Consider the following 13101-nt stretch of genomic DNA (forward strand, 5'->3'; position numbering starts at 1 on the left):
TGGTAGTACTTGAAGGCTCTGGTTGCTTCCATTGAGTCCATTGCCATTGGTATTGGTTTGCAGTTCGATCTGGGAAGGCTGTAGTAACGCGAGGTAACTTTGGGTAGATCGTCATATAAATTAGACGGCACTCAGGTAATTTCTGTTACTGGTACGTCCTCAGTCTTTCGGTGAAACCTACCGCTCCCAGCGTTCCTAAGCTGCCTCTTCTCCTGGGCGCGATGGCGGCGGCTTTGGAGATGACGGATCCACTGCTCCTCGATGACTGCTGTAACATTGCATATCTCGCATTCGCGACGGAAGTCGAGATCTTTTGAATCCCCAACAGGAGTAAGAAACTGTCTATTTGATTCTGAAAGTTCTGGTGGGGGAGGCAGAACGTCGCCTTTCAAGAAACTTGCAGTGGCATCAATCGCAGAACCAGATACAGCAGAATCAAATTGTGAGACGTCACTGCTATCGAGAATGTAGAGTTTATCGAGGGCATCCTCATCTGATAGAGCCGAGGCCAACTTTATACGTATCCAGCGAACCTGTCGCTTTGCATACTGGCGATGAGCAGCTTTCATTTGCTCGACTGATAGCTCATAGAGCTTGTTTAGGTCTTCGATAGATGTAGTCCCAGATTTCAGTGCATTTAGATATGGTACGAATTCCTTCCAGCCGATGGAAACCCAGATGCCCCTGGTAAGGTCAACGTTGGTGCCAGCTTCGGCCTGGCTGTCGAGAAAATCGTTCATCGATTTTACTTCGTCCAGTAGACCTGCTTTAAGCATTTTGTCGATACGTGAATCTAATCGCTGTTTGAGTACTTGGGACTCAGAGTGAACCCAGAAGAGTAGCGTTGAGCCACTTGCGACTGGAGAAATTGGGAGGCCATGATCTTCCAAAGTACATTCCTTATTCAAAACCTTGCGTTGTTTCTGTTCGGCATAGATTTCGGATGCTCTCTTGCCTGTTGTGAGGAATATTTCGAGGGATCGTTGAATCTTCCTTCTATCGTTTTGATGCCATCGTTTGGCCATGACTGGGTCCACCTCCCTCAAACGCTCAACCATTGCTTCTGTAGTTCCAGCAAGTATAGGGAATTTCTCCAAAGCGTCTTGTCCCTCGCGATCTGGTTGCGCCTGTTCTTCTCCGTCCTGACTGGAAACCAACGAATCTGCGAATAGAAGCGACTGGGTGTAATAATGCGTGCCTCCTACAAGAATCGGCAGTCGTCCTCTTGAGCGGATCTCCCGTATGATCTGGCTAGCCTTCGTTTTGAAAATGCCTACTCTCCATGGTTCCTCGTCGAGTGCGACGAATCCAAGCAGATGATGCGGTACGCCCTTTTGCTCTTCGTGCGTAATCCTGTTTGTGACGATAGGAAGCCCATCGTACATTTGCATCGCATCACCATTAATGATTTCGCCATTTAATCGTGTCGCTAGGTCCACTGCGAGCTGCAACTTGTTAGTTGGGCGGGGGCATTAAAGAGAGATGGAGCTGACTACCTGCGATTTCCCAGTACCAGTAGCGCCCAAAATTACAACCAGTGGATCCTTGGGCGGTTTTTTGGCCATGGTAGAATGTTTATTAAAGAACCTCAAATTTTGGCGCAACATTCGGCCATTGGGTGGTTGTGGAAGATTTTGGAGAATTATCTTTTAAAAGAGGTGTGAAACATTTTTAAGGCTTCACATACCGAGGGCACGTGGATAATCTTAGACTAATTTCACAATCGTCGAATTGAGATGTTTAATTCATTTCTGTCATTTGCTATGTCTCTAATCCTAATATACAACCCCAGCGCCGAGCTTATGCTGTTTTTTACAGATGCCTGTCCCGTTTTGAGACAAAGATGTCCAAGATGCAACGCTTAAGACATGATATCTTCTAATATAGTTTCCAGTTCTTCTTTCCGGAACGGGACCGAGAGCATCTCAGTGCCCATTCCATCTTTTCGGCTCTGAATCATTTGATGGTCGTGGAATCTGCAGCAAATTAGACCAATCGTTTCTCAAAATTATATTTAGACTTACTCTTTCAGCAACGTTCTGAAATTCATTTCGTTGCTGCAGATGAATTCCTCTACGGCTTTTTGATATAGAGTTCGATATTCGACCCCAGGCTCCGTCTTCCTTGAGTTTCCGGATCGTCGTTCGTTATCTTCATGGTCATCATCATCCTCCCCTCCAAGTGTATCCCCGTAACCTCCATCCATTGCCACGAGTTGCTCCCCTATCAAAACCCGGAATAGATTTTTCGCATTTTCAGGAAGACTTTTCAGCACAAAACTGATGCCTTCCTTCCCACCCACCCGCCTTCCACTTCTTCCCAGGAGCTCATGCACTTCATCAACGACATCCACCTCAGCAACATACGGCTGGAAGGTGGTACAGTCATGAAATAAGAAGTTGTAGGTTGAACGGAGAGAGCTGTCCCAGAGAAGTGGAAACGATGGATGGTCGGCGGACGCCACAAGACGGATTTGTGGGTGAGCACTGAGACGTGAGAGTATGGCTTGGGTGGTAGGCCGACGAAGAGGCGCCCGATCAATGGAGTGAACAATGACGGTTATATTTTGCGACTTGTCTTCTTCTAGTAAAGCCACCAGGTTCTCAAGCATCTCGGCTGGCTGGGATCCCATTTTCTGACTAGATAATGAAATAGCTGTTGCTATTGTGTTCAAAACATCTCTAATGGTGAGGTTATGGACATAGCCATTGATCACTACTATTTTGGGGTTTGCAACAGTCTGCGAATTATAAATGTGGTCGGCAAAACTCATGAGAAGTGATCGCTTAGATCCCCAACCGTAAATGCATAAATTGAAGTCCTGGCTAAGCTCAAATCCCCACTGGTTGAATGATTTGGCATGCAAATCCTGCAATGCTTTTATATCATCCGTCTGTGGATCTTTGAAGTTTCGGACAAGACTGAAATATTCTTCGTGGTCGAGCAATGCAAGAGAAGAGAGATTATTATCTGATGTTTTGGGCCGGCCACCACGATTCTGGAAAAAATACTTCTCGTGAGGTGGTAGGTCTTGAGGAGGTGGAGTTGGGGATCGTCGTCGAGTCTTCGCGCCTTTCGGCCGCCCTCGTTTGGAAGGTGTCTCCGGGGCATTGACAGCCTCTGCAACCTCTATTCCACCCTCTTCTTCAGACTCGTAAATATGCTGCGCAATATCCTCTTCTTCCTCGTCATTATCACTGGTATTGCCTAGTACGGTACGCTCTATGAGAGTCCTAGTACTCTTTCTTCTGGCCGATCGATCTGCATTTCTTGCCAATATCGGCGTCCCGTTGGCTTCAGAGGTGCCATTGACCTTGACAGGTGTTGAGAAGAGCTTCTTCCCATGTAACGTCTTGTTGGGTGTCGTGCCAATCGTCTCATCCTCCGGGAAAGTATGGTTCGGAGATACCCGAGACCTTTTTCTGGGAGTGACAATAGGTTTTCCATCCATGGATGCGTCTTCTCCTACACTTTTCGCGGGCTCATCTTCTGGAGCTTCGCCGACTGGTTGGTCTCTTAAATGCGCAGATTGATCGTGTCCTGCAATACTTTCTTCCCCCTTACGAGACGCCCTTCTGTTCGTGGTACCCTTTTTCAATTCGCTTGGAAGTATGTCTTCTGGGGCAGCCAAATCCACTGTACTTCGCAGGCGGGACTTTTTCTGGTCAGGTTGGTGCTCTTGCGTGTCTGGTGTTTCGTCTGCTTGTTTCTTACGCTTCATCTTTTCAGAACTAAGCAGAATATGTTAGATTTGTTGAATAGAAGAAGCAACGCATTGTACACAGACCTACAGATTAAAGACAGCCAAATATTGTCATCCTCATTATGACTTCAACTTTCTCTGTTGCAATTGACAAGCATGCGCGCGTCTGCAAGCCAGTCGCGGTCCAATTTAAGGTTAATTCCGCATAGCGCTAAGATCGGAATGATCCCCGCTCCGCCCCTGCTTGCTCGTGGCTGCCCAGCCAAGACTACAGGGTTGCTGTTACCGCGTCCGCGTCTCTTTTGTTTACTTTACTTGGGATTTCAAGACCTGAGAAAAAGCTCGAGAGTTCCTTCCACACAACACAGGATACGCCCCAAAGTCGCCATTCGGTGGGCAAATTGTCAGTTTTGGAGAGCGCTCTTCGCGAAGATGCTGAATTGGTGGCTAGGTCGGAGTGCGGAAGAGAATTATGGTCAAGGTGAGTAAAATAGCGCAAACCGGGTGCCTACTTCAACGTACTGATATCACTAGACGAATACCACGAGCAGGATGCGCCAGAGACCCCTGCGCCAGTCTTCGCAGCTCGTGCATTGAAAAGTGCAATTTTTGGAACTCCAGCCTTCGTATCAGATGACACTATCTACAAAATCGAGCACGATGAGGGGATGCAGGGTGAAGGGAAGCAGGCAGGGAAGGATATCACCGCATCACGGTCCGACAATATATCTCCTACAAAACCACCAGGCATTCTGTTAACACCGGGTACGGCAACTACGAGAAGAAAAACCGTATCATTTGGCAACGAGGTCGTAGACAAGGGAATCAACCCAGAGGAAGGTGGGGAAACCCTCCAAAATCAGTGGTCTTCGAAACGCCGCACATCGAGGAAGACGTCGCTCACAAAACAATTGGAAGAGGCTCGGGAGAGCAAATCCTCCAAGACAGCAAACAGCAAAACCTCGAATGAATCGAATCCTCAAGTTAATGTTGAGACGCACGGGTCCAATGCTGCACCAGAGAAGATACGATCCGCACCTGTTAGGGGTTATAATTCAGAAAGGAGCAACCAGGAACTGCTCCAGGAAATGGCTACAGGGGTTGGACACAACGCTGATGTGACGGTAGACTTGAGTGAACCCCGTTCACAGTCGGGCAGATACTGGAAGGAGCAATTTCAGACCTATCATGATGAGGCAAAGGCTGAGCTGCAGAACCTCCTGAAATATAAGCACATGGCGAGAACTTATGCTAAGGCGAGGGATAGCGATGCTCTGGATCTTCATGAGAAATTAAAGGAGGAACAACGGAAGGTTATCCGAATGGAGGACAAAATATCGCAATTGTCGGCACGAATTGCCTCGGCAGGCTTCGAAGGGCTTGATGATGAGTCTCCTGAGTTGATAAAAGAACTTGCTAGACAGACTGCGTTGTCCTTGCAATACAAATCTCAAGTGGAAGAGTTTCGAGCAGCCCTGGAAGAAAACAGAGGCAGTCCCCTAAAGCAAAATAGTCAGGATGGGAGGATCCTCACACTGCCAGGAACGAAACAGACTTTTCTGGAAACGACTCGCGAGCTCAAGGAAGCAAGGGAGCAACTACGTGAGATGTCCTTACTTCGCAATGAGCTGGACAACGTTCGGCAGACGTTGTCTACTGCAGAGAAGACCAGTCGGAAGCTCCAGGATGAGAACACAAAGTTAACGCAAGAACTGCTTCACGCGGATTTGCGACTTGAAAAGCATGTTGACAAAGGCGAGAGGCGTCGACAATCTTCAGAAGAGCAACGCCAGAGAAAGGAGGAGGCTATGAGAACACTCCAAATGGATTATAACACTTTGAAAGAGAATGCGAAAGCGCAACGCCGTGAAGCCGAATATCAGTTAAAGAAGCGACATGATCAAGTTGTGGAGCTAAAGAAGGAGATTGCTTCTCTGCGAGGTGCAAATTCAACAGTCCAGGATTTCCAGCAGGCCCTGCAAAAGAAAACTCAGGACCATGACAAAATTGTGAGAAGTTTACAGACGGAAATCGCGAGTCTAAGAGCCAAAGCCCGAGAACGAGAGGCTATCGCGGGCTCGAAGACAGATAGCATGCCGCCACCACTCCAGAGAGTAGCTGTTTACGGCGATGCTTCTCACGCTCGTGAGAACCATTTTGCAGTGTCGAACCAGCCAATTTCTCGGCCTCTCAAGACTGTTGCTTCAGCAAGGCAATTGCGCTCTGACACACCTGCTGAATCTCCTTTGTCACGATCTGCCCATCCTGCGCTGTCCGAAATTGTCAACCAAGCAAATGTTGATTCGGTGCCTCCGAGAACACATGGACCGGTCCAATATACCCCTTTAGCGAGACGATTCTCAGATCTCTCCCTTCATTCTACAAGACCAAAGCTGCCATCAGAAGAGCCATCGACAAGCCGAGAATTCCACGAGCGGTACTGTAAGCCAAAGCCAAGTCCTATGCCGTCAATGTTCAATATTCCATCATCTCCTCCAAAGCCAGTCATGACGCGGTCTCATGCTACCGAAGAGCTTGCGCGCAAGAGATCAAGTAATAATCTCCAAAGCCGACGACAAGGGAATGCGAATTCGAGCCGTTTGTCCGCTGTTGAGGGCTCAAGGATGAGAGGCAATCTTCCACCTGAAAGAGCTGCAGCCGCAAGAGCCAGACTTGAACAGAAGAATGCAGAGAAGAAGAAGGTGAAGTCAGAAGGAGAAAAAGAGAACATCCAAGTGTGAGAGCTACATGGAAGCGTTTTGCATTATATGAGTATTATGGAGTTTAAGAATGGTTTGGCGTTTGTTATTTGTGGTGCATTCCCAAGGGAAGTGGCGCATCAGTTGTACGAAGATACCATTATCATTAGTTGCACCCTGTTGGGGGAGTTTGGGTGTCATTTGGAGTATCATTCCTTAATGATAGAAGTGCCATGAGCATTGTGGTATGAATCGTTCATCCATTTATTCTTGGTTCCATACACGGCCTGATCGGCCTCATTGAAAATAGATGTTTGCAAGCCCGCAATGCTCCTTTAGATCCCCTGTCATTCTCTTTCCTCGAGTAGTATGAATTTTGTGAGGTACACTTACTGGAATATTTAGGGGAAATCATACTCTCACATAAATCTTGTCCAAAGAGGTTCTCACTTATAATGTCAGCCTCGCTCATCACTTGACGCTACACCGACTTTCTACACGGTGCCACGGCATCGTTCTTAAAATGCTTGCTAAAGCAGCACCTAATAATATAAGGAATGAACCTGATTATTACTGATATACGGCTTGACTATTTAATCGTTTATGCAGGAATGAGCTGACGAGTTTCATTTTGCTTACAAGTCGCATGAAATATCGACGGCCGCAGCGGCATTCCTAGGACTAGTGCTATGTTTCAAAATAATGCTATGCTCCAGCGCATTAACAATTCTTTTCTTAATGTGGCAAGAGTGAACAATATTGAAATCAGATGGAATAATATATTTTTGAAGTGAAAGTAAAAGTAGTGGGCCCTGTTATCTTAAATCCGCCGCTTTACATCCATCTTATCAGCCTTGCTTCAGTCACCGTCACCCTTTCACGATCACCCCTTCTCTTGTCAACTGACTGCTTCCGACCATTATATATAATCCGCAGCCTCTTCCTCTTCTCCTTCCGCTGACTCACCAAGGAATATTCGCCAATACTCGATCACAAGAGGAATCAAATCGGAATCCCGCATTCACCATTCATACGCCCCCTCCGGACCTTTAAATAAACTCCGACTTTGCCTGAGCTGGCCACGTCCCCCCCATCATCGAGAACACGCCGCACGCACGAGTCATTTTCTTCTCACCACTCCACGTCGCAAGATCAGAATTGTCCGCGTGCGTTCATCACTCAACCTTCGACTTTGAATACAGATTCGACATTAAACTAATCCCTCAGCCTGTCGTACGAACTTTAAGATGTCTGCAGGAGCGAAACAGAGGCTCATGAGCGAGTACAAGGCCCTTGAGAGAGAGAAGTGGCTTAAAATTGAGGTAAATAACTCTCCCTAACGTTGCTTTTTGTTCTTCCAGTATGCTAACGATCGACAGCTCTGCGATGGTGGTTCCCTCTTCAGATGGAACATTGGGTTGATCGTCGTCAATTCTGAAAGTGCATTCAATGGTGGTTACTTCAAGGTGAACATCCTTCTATGCATCCTCATTCTATTGTGCTAATAATCTATTTCAGGCCGAGATGACCTTCACCGACAAATACCCCTTCTTGCCACCGACCTTCAAATTTGTGAACCCAATATACCACCCAAATATCTACTCCGATGGGAAGCTGTGCATCTCCATTCTGCACCCACCGGGTGAAGATGAACAATCCGGAGAGCTGGCTAGTGAGCGTTGGTCCCCTCTCCAAGGGGTGGAGTCTGTTCTACGTTCTGTCCTCCTACTTCTCGACGATCCCGAAATTTCCTCCCCAGCCAACGTCGACGCAGGAGTCATGTACCGGGATAGCCGGGCCAACTACAACCAGAAAGCGAAGGAGGCGGTTGAGTCCTCTAGGAAGGATATCCCGGAAGGTTTCATTATGCCAACCACTCTCGAGTCGGCTCCTCCGAAGGACATCCCTGATGACGACACCTTCTGGAACGAGTCCGAGGCGGAAGAGGATGACTTTGGGGCTAGTGATAGTTCAGGGGACGATTTCGACGAAATGGACGAGGATGAAGAGGGGGAGGAAGAAGAGGAGAGCGAGGAGGGACAGGAAATGGAAGAATAAATCGCATATCTTGGCGTCGAAGGTCTAGAGAAAGACTTCTCGGGCAGCACTCGTGTTTAGGCAATATTTACTAGCATAGCATAGCGGGGACTCTGGTTTCTCAGCGGCGTACGGATAAGGCAGGCATAGCATTCATCTGCGGCGTATTCTAGTTCTACTTCGGAGGGCTTTTTTTCTGCTTTTACATTGGGCGCACATGGCTGAATCATAAGAAGTTCATGGAGTAGGAATAAAGGAGTACATAGAACAGGCACTGCACACACACCACTTGTCACTTATTTTTCTTAGACGAATACAAATCTTGTATTCCTTCAAATGCTATGGCGTCGTCAAAGTACCGGTTGAAATTCCCCGATCTTAGTAATACCTTTTCCAGACCTCGATGGCACTGCGCTAAGTCAAGGGGGAAGTATTTAGTAAAACTAATTGGGATTTTGTAAACATCTTAAAATGATTAGACAAAGACTCTGAGTACACCACCAATGATCTCATATAGGAACTTTCACTGTGACACGGGTCTATCCGAAATTCGTGCGTTGATAGTATCTCACGTGCTAATCTCTACTGTTTCAACACCTAACCCAACGAACAGGGATCCGGATGAGAGCCGCTAAGAAGCTCTCTCTCGTCACAAGTAAGCAACTGTTGCAAGCACAAGCACAAGCAGAAGCACAAGCTTCAAGCTACTTCCAGCATCAGCACTCAAAATTCTTTCAACAGCTTCGCTCTTCAGTGAATATTTCTCATGAGCTTTGCCACCTTCCTAAATGTACCGCAAAACTCCGACCGTTGATTCCTGACTATCGCCGCGCACCGCCTCGCGCACTTCAAAACTACCGTCAACATGGCAGCGCAGCCGTCTGATGATGAAATCAGGAATTTTTATGACTTTACAGGCTCTAATATTCCCAAGAAGGAGGTGATTGCGCGGTATCAGGTGCGTCTGCCGATTCCTTCTCAAGTCGACCTTGGATGGCAGCTTATTACTGAAATAGGGCAACAACAGCGACATCTCACAAGCTGTCGCAGAGTGGTTCGATGATCCTACTAGCCAAAAGGTATCCCTTCGACCAGAGACCACACAAAATACATGTGCTAAAGGGCCATCTAGTACACATACAGGTGGGACGAAGACCAGTTCAACAGTGATCGGGATGGTGGACCGAGAGAGCAAAACACTCACGGTGTCGGTCGGTCACCTTTGCGGCTTATAATGCTGTGCAACTATGACTGATAATTTGCAGCGTTTGATATTCAAGGCCCCGATGTCACCGCTCCCTCCTACAATCATTACGATGGCAATGGCCTGGCTTCCAGGCCGCCTTCTCGAACGAGCCATAATAAATCACCACTGGGTAAGATAATAGACCTAACTGCCGAGCACGCACTTGGTTTGTATAACATATGCGAGGCGCAGTACAACAGACTGACTTGCTCTGCCTAGCCGATCCGCGAAACTCCTTGCCCTTTGCCCAACATGAGGATAGTGATTTGGAGCAGGCTCTCCGTGCCTCCAGAGCGGAAGCCGGCCTGGAACCACAAGAAAGCGGAATTGCCAATGCCAGCGAACCTATTTTCGGTCCTGCCACTCGCAGCCAATATGAAACTGGCAAATGGGACATGGTGATCGCAGGCAAAACCTCTGTTACTGAAATAGTGGCAGACCCTGAGCCAGCGGAGCGAAAACGCGATCTCGACGTCCCAGCCTTCCTCAAGCCAAGCGTCGAAGACCATCGTCTGAATGCCCTCTTGACAATCTACCATGAGATTCCCCTCATCCGACAAATTTTCCTACCCCACGATGGTCACGACCAGGCTCCAAATTATGGTTACGATAAAGAGTGGTGGGCTGGCAAGGCAATCGATATTCGTTCGGTCTTTGAAGAAGGCATAACACCACCCAGTGAGGTGAATATGGAGCTCCAACGTCTTATGGCTTTTTTGAACAAGACAGACCGAAGTTACGGCTCCACAGAAGCCCTTGCAAACCTGAAGGATGTGAAAAAGGAACTGCGGAAGGACCCAAATAAGCCAAAGGCAGCGGTGCTGAGGGCCTGGAAAAATGGTATGCCAGATGGTCAGTACAAAGATGAAAAGGTGCGTAATGTTGGTTCCTGCCCAAACTCTACTCCGAAAATGCCCCCAATGGTTGAGCTTTTGTTCTTGAGTATCGCGCAACATTCCCATACCGCTTCTCTGGTCTACTGTTGAATGCTAACTCAAAATTCTACAGGTTAGCAAACTTTTCAGCGTGGGTGTACTTTCTGAGGCAGAAGAGAGCAACCCACAGGAGTTCGGCATTTTGGAGCTAGCCTTGCCAGATACAGACTCCTATCAGGAGACGCTCTACGATATTGCAGATGAGGCCTTGTGGCATTCTCTTGAACCATTGAACTTGGATAAAAGCCCTTACCTCTCTCATGTGGCTGACGTCATTGCATTTCAAATCGAGGGAGACGAAACCAAAAAGAACATCGAGGTTCCTATCACATGGTACCCAGATCGTTATCTGAAACCAGCAAGACAGGCTGCACTGGATATGCGATTGGAGAAGAAGGAGATGGCCGAAAGACTAGAGCAGAACTTGCGTCTGCAAGAGTCTCTTACGAATCATCACGGGTCCAACGGGAAAACTATCAAAGTGAAAGATCTCCTTAATGCAGCTCTTCAGCACGAGCAGGTTGAGAACTCTGATGGTGAAATCGAGGCGCAAATCCAAGTTGTAGAGGATGAAGAAGGGGATCTTGCTGCTCGGGAGTCTGCTAAGAAAACTGCTTATCTTTCAGCGCAGCTTCGAAACCTGGTGACAAATATCGACAACAAACTAAAATGTACTGCAATCTATCCCACTTCTTCGTACCATCGCTAATATTCACTAGCTCTGAATGAAGAAAAGGAGAAGTCTATCGATGCATTACGCAAGCTATCAACGTTGTATACCGATCCTTCCTCGGAGGTAGATCCAGCTGCGCCCAAACTCCACAAGTACACACTCAGAGGTGTCAGCACAACGAAGAGCACGATGTACGTCTGTAGGCGCGCCGAGCCTGATCTAATAGATATAGATCTTGACGGTGAAGAGCCAAAGTCGAATGGTGACCAGTGGTGGCGGATTCATTATGCGTCTTTTGGCTCCAATCCAGTAACCATAGAGGTAAACTAATCCTTTTTGTTTATTCTGTGCATATTCTGCCAGATCTCATAGTCCGAATGCTAAACCCCCAGATAGAAAACTACGGAAGAAAAGGTTCTCGAAGCTACAAAGAGCGAGAGCAAGACCATGATGCTAGTTTATGCCAGTGAAGAGGCTATGAACTTTGAAGCGAAGCCCCTTCCTGCTAATCTTGAGGTTTGTGGTGCGCTGTCTGATTCGTATGTCTCGTGACTGATATTCTATTAGGCCTTCGTTCACATGGACAACCGAGCATTCAAGGCTGAGCTGATCGAGGGTGGTAGTTCACAAACTCAAGTTTCATCTCCAGGGAAGCGCAAATTTGACCAAAGCGAAGCAGAGGTATCGTCAGAAGCAACTCCGTCACGATGGGATAGTGGTGCAAGTCCAAAGGGAAATCAGAGTGCGATGAGTGGCGAGATGAGCAATCACGTTGATTATCTACAAGACCCTGAAATCATTATCGGCGTTGACCCAAACGGCATTGAGAGCAATGAACAGCCCGTGGGTCAGGAAATGCAGGAGCGCAGCAGCATGATGATGATGGCGGGCATGAGCCAGGAAAAGTCTACGATCGACAGTATGGATCTGGATGAGGTTATTGAGGATGAGCACCCGGCGGGAGAGAGTGCAGCTGTGAAACGTGTTGGATTTTCGGAATGAATGGCGAATAGAAGAATGTTTCAGGCCAGGTCTGAACATGGAAACCTACAATGTCACAGGCCGCTTTCAATGTCCAGCGCGAGGATGTGTATGTGTATGATAGCGCCCAGCAGCAAAATACCAAACCAACAGAGTTGAAATAGTTGTGTGTCGTTGGTGGTGGATGTGAAGAGATGAATGCGTATGTAATTAAGGGGCTCGCTAACCCTTCATTCAGGACCTATACTACCTCTGCCTCAACAATTACTTCTTTGGGATGTTTACTTATGGAGGTAATGACTAGCTGAACCGTGGGAATTAGATTAACATAGCTCTTGAGAATATAATATGTCCGAGGAATGAAGCTGCCATAACATATGCCCTTTTAGCTGTTTCTTGCAATGGAATGTCTCGTTGCACTTGGGTGGGAGAGGTTGTGGTTCCAGCTAAAGCCCAGCCAAGAGTAAAGTAACTTCTACTCGTACCATTAATACAAGTCATTGATTGCATTCAAGTGTTCTTTTACAATACTAGGTCGGTCTAACACATGGTTATCATTTTTGGGGGGGGTGGATTCATGATTCAGGATTCAGTCTTGCAAGGAAGGTTCTCGAAGCTTCTTTTCTCCCTCTCTGTTTTGGAAGGATCCCCGCCAGCCCGCATCGCCAATCGCAACTTTTTATCCTGGGCCTGGCTAGAAGAACCACGACCACCCCCACCCACAACGCACCCCGGCCATTTCAACGTCACCGCCTCGAGAAGTTGAAATACCGGCCGCACCGCACCGCGACTCTCAATTGCATTAAACATCAGTTCAGAAAGCAAAA

General features: G+C 47.5%; 5 protein-coding genes across 5 annotated transcripts; 3 read left to right on the forward strand and 2 right to left on the reverse strand.

Annotated features, from left to right (window-relative positions):
• Window positions 1–131: 131 nt before the first annotated feature.
• On the reverse strand, window positions 132–1607 carry tit1 (tRNA dimethylallyltransferase; the record flags this gene model as incomplete). Its single annotated transcript, XM_031147304.1, has 2 exons — window positions 132–1445; window positions 1497–1607. 2 exons carry the CDS (start codon window positions 1605–1607, stop codon window positions 132–134), a joined length of 1425 nt encoding a protein of 474 aa, XP_031007456.1.
• Window positions 1608–1861: 254 nt separating this feature from the next.
• Window positions 1862–3721, reverse strand: orc2 (Origin recognition complex subunit; the record flags this gene model as incomplete). The annotated part of the gene is made up of 2 exons (XM_031147305.1): window positions 1862–1976; window positions 2025–3721. 2 exons carry the CDS (start codon window positions 3719–3721, stop codon window positions 1862–1864), a joined length of 1812 nt encoding a protein of 603 aa, XP_031007455.1.
• A 414-nt stretch (window positions 3722–4135) lies between these two features.
• Window positions 4136–6444, forward strand: LHYA1_G002329 (uncharacterized protein; the record flags this gene model as incomplete). Its single annotated transcript, XM_031147306.1, has 2 exons — window positions 4136–4184; window positions 4238–6444. 2 exons carry the CDS (start codon window positions 4136–4138, stop codon window positions 6442–6444), a joined length of 2256 nt encoding a protein of 751 aa, XP_031007454.1.
• Window positions 6445–7649: 1205 nt separating this feature from the next.
• On the forward strand, window positions 7650–8460 carry CDC34 (Ubiquitin-conjugating enzyme E2; the record flags this gene model as incomplete). Its single annotated transcript, XM_031147307.1, has 3 exons — window positions 7650–7724; window positions 7782–7868; window positions 7921–8460. The coding sequence occupies 3 exons, from the start codon at window positions 7650–7652 to the stop codon at window positions 8458–8460; spliced, it is 702 nt and encodes a 233-aa protein (XP_031007392.1).
• An 844-nt stretch (window positions 8461–9304) lies between these two features.
• LHYA1_G002331 (uncharacterized protein) lies at window positions 9305–12295 on the forward strand (the record flags this gene model as incomplete). Its single annotated transcript, XM_031147308.1, has 9 exons — window positions 9305–9397; window positions 9456–9518; window positions 9572–9650; window positions 9705–9851; window positions 9905–10557; window positions 10694–11291; window positions 11340–11614; window positions 11690–11809; window positions 11861–12295. The coding sequence occupies 9 exons, from the start codon at window positions 9305–9307 to the stop codon at window positions 12293–12295; spliced, it is 2463 nt and encodes an 820-aa protein (XP_031007393.1).
• Between the last annotated feature and the right edge of the window lie 806 nt (window positions 12296–13101).

This window comes from Lachnellula hyalina (assembly GCF_007821495.1).
Source record: "Lachnellula hyalina strain CBS 185.66 chromosome Unknown contig00028, whole genome shotgun sequence".
In the NCBI taxonomy this organism is placed as follows: Eukaryota; Fungi; Ascomycota; class Leotiomycetes; order Helotiales; family Lachnaceae; genus Lachnellula; species Lachnellula hyalina.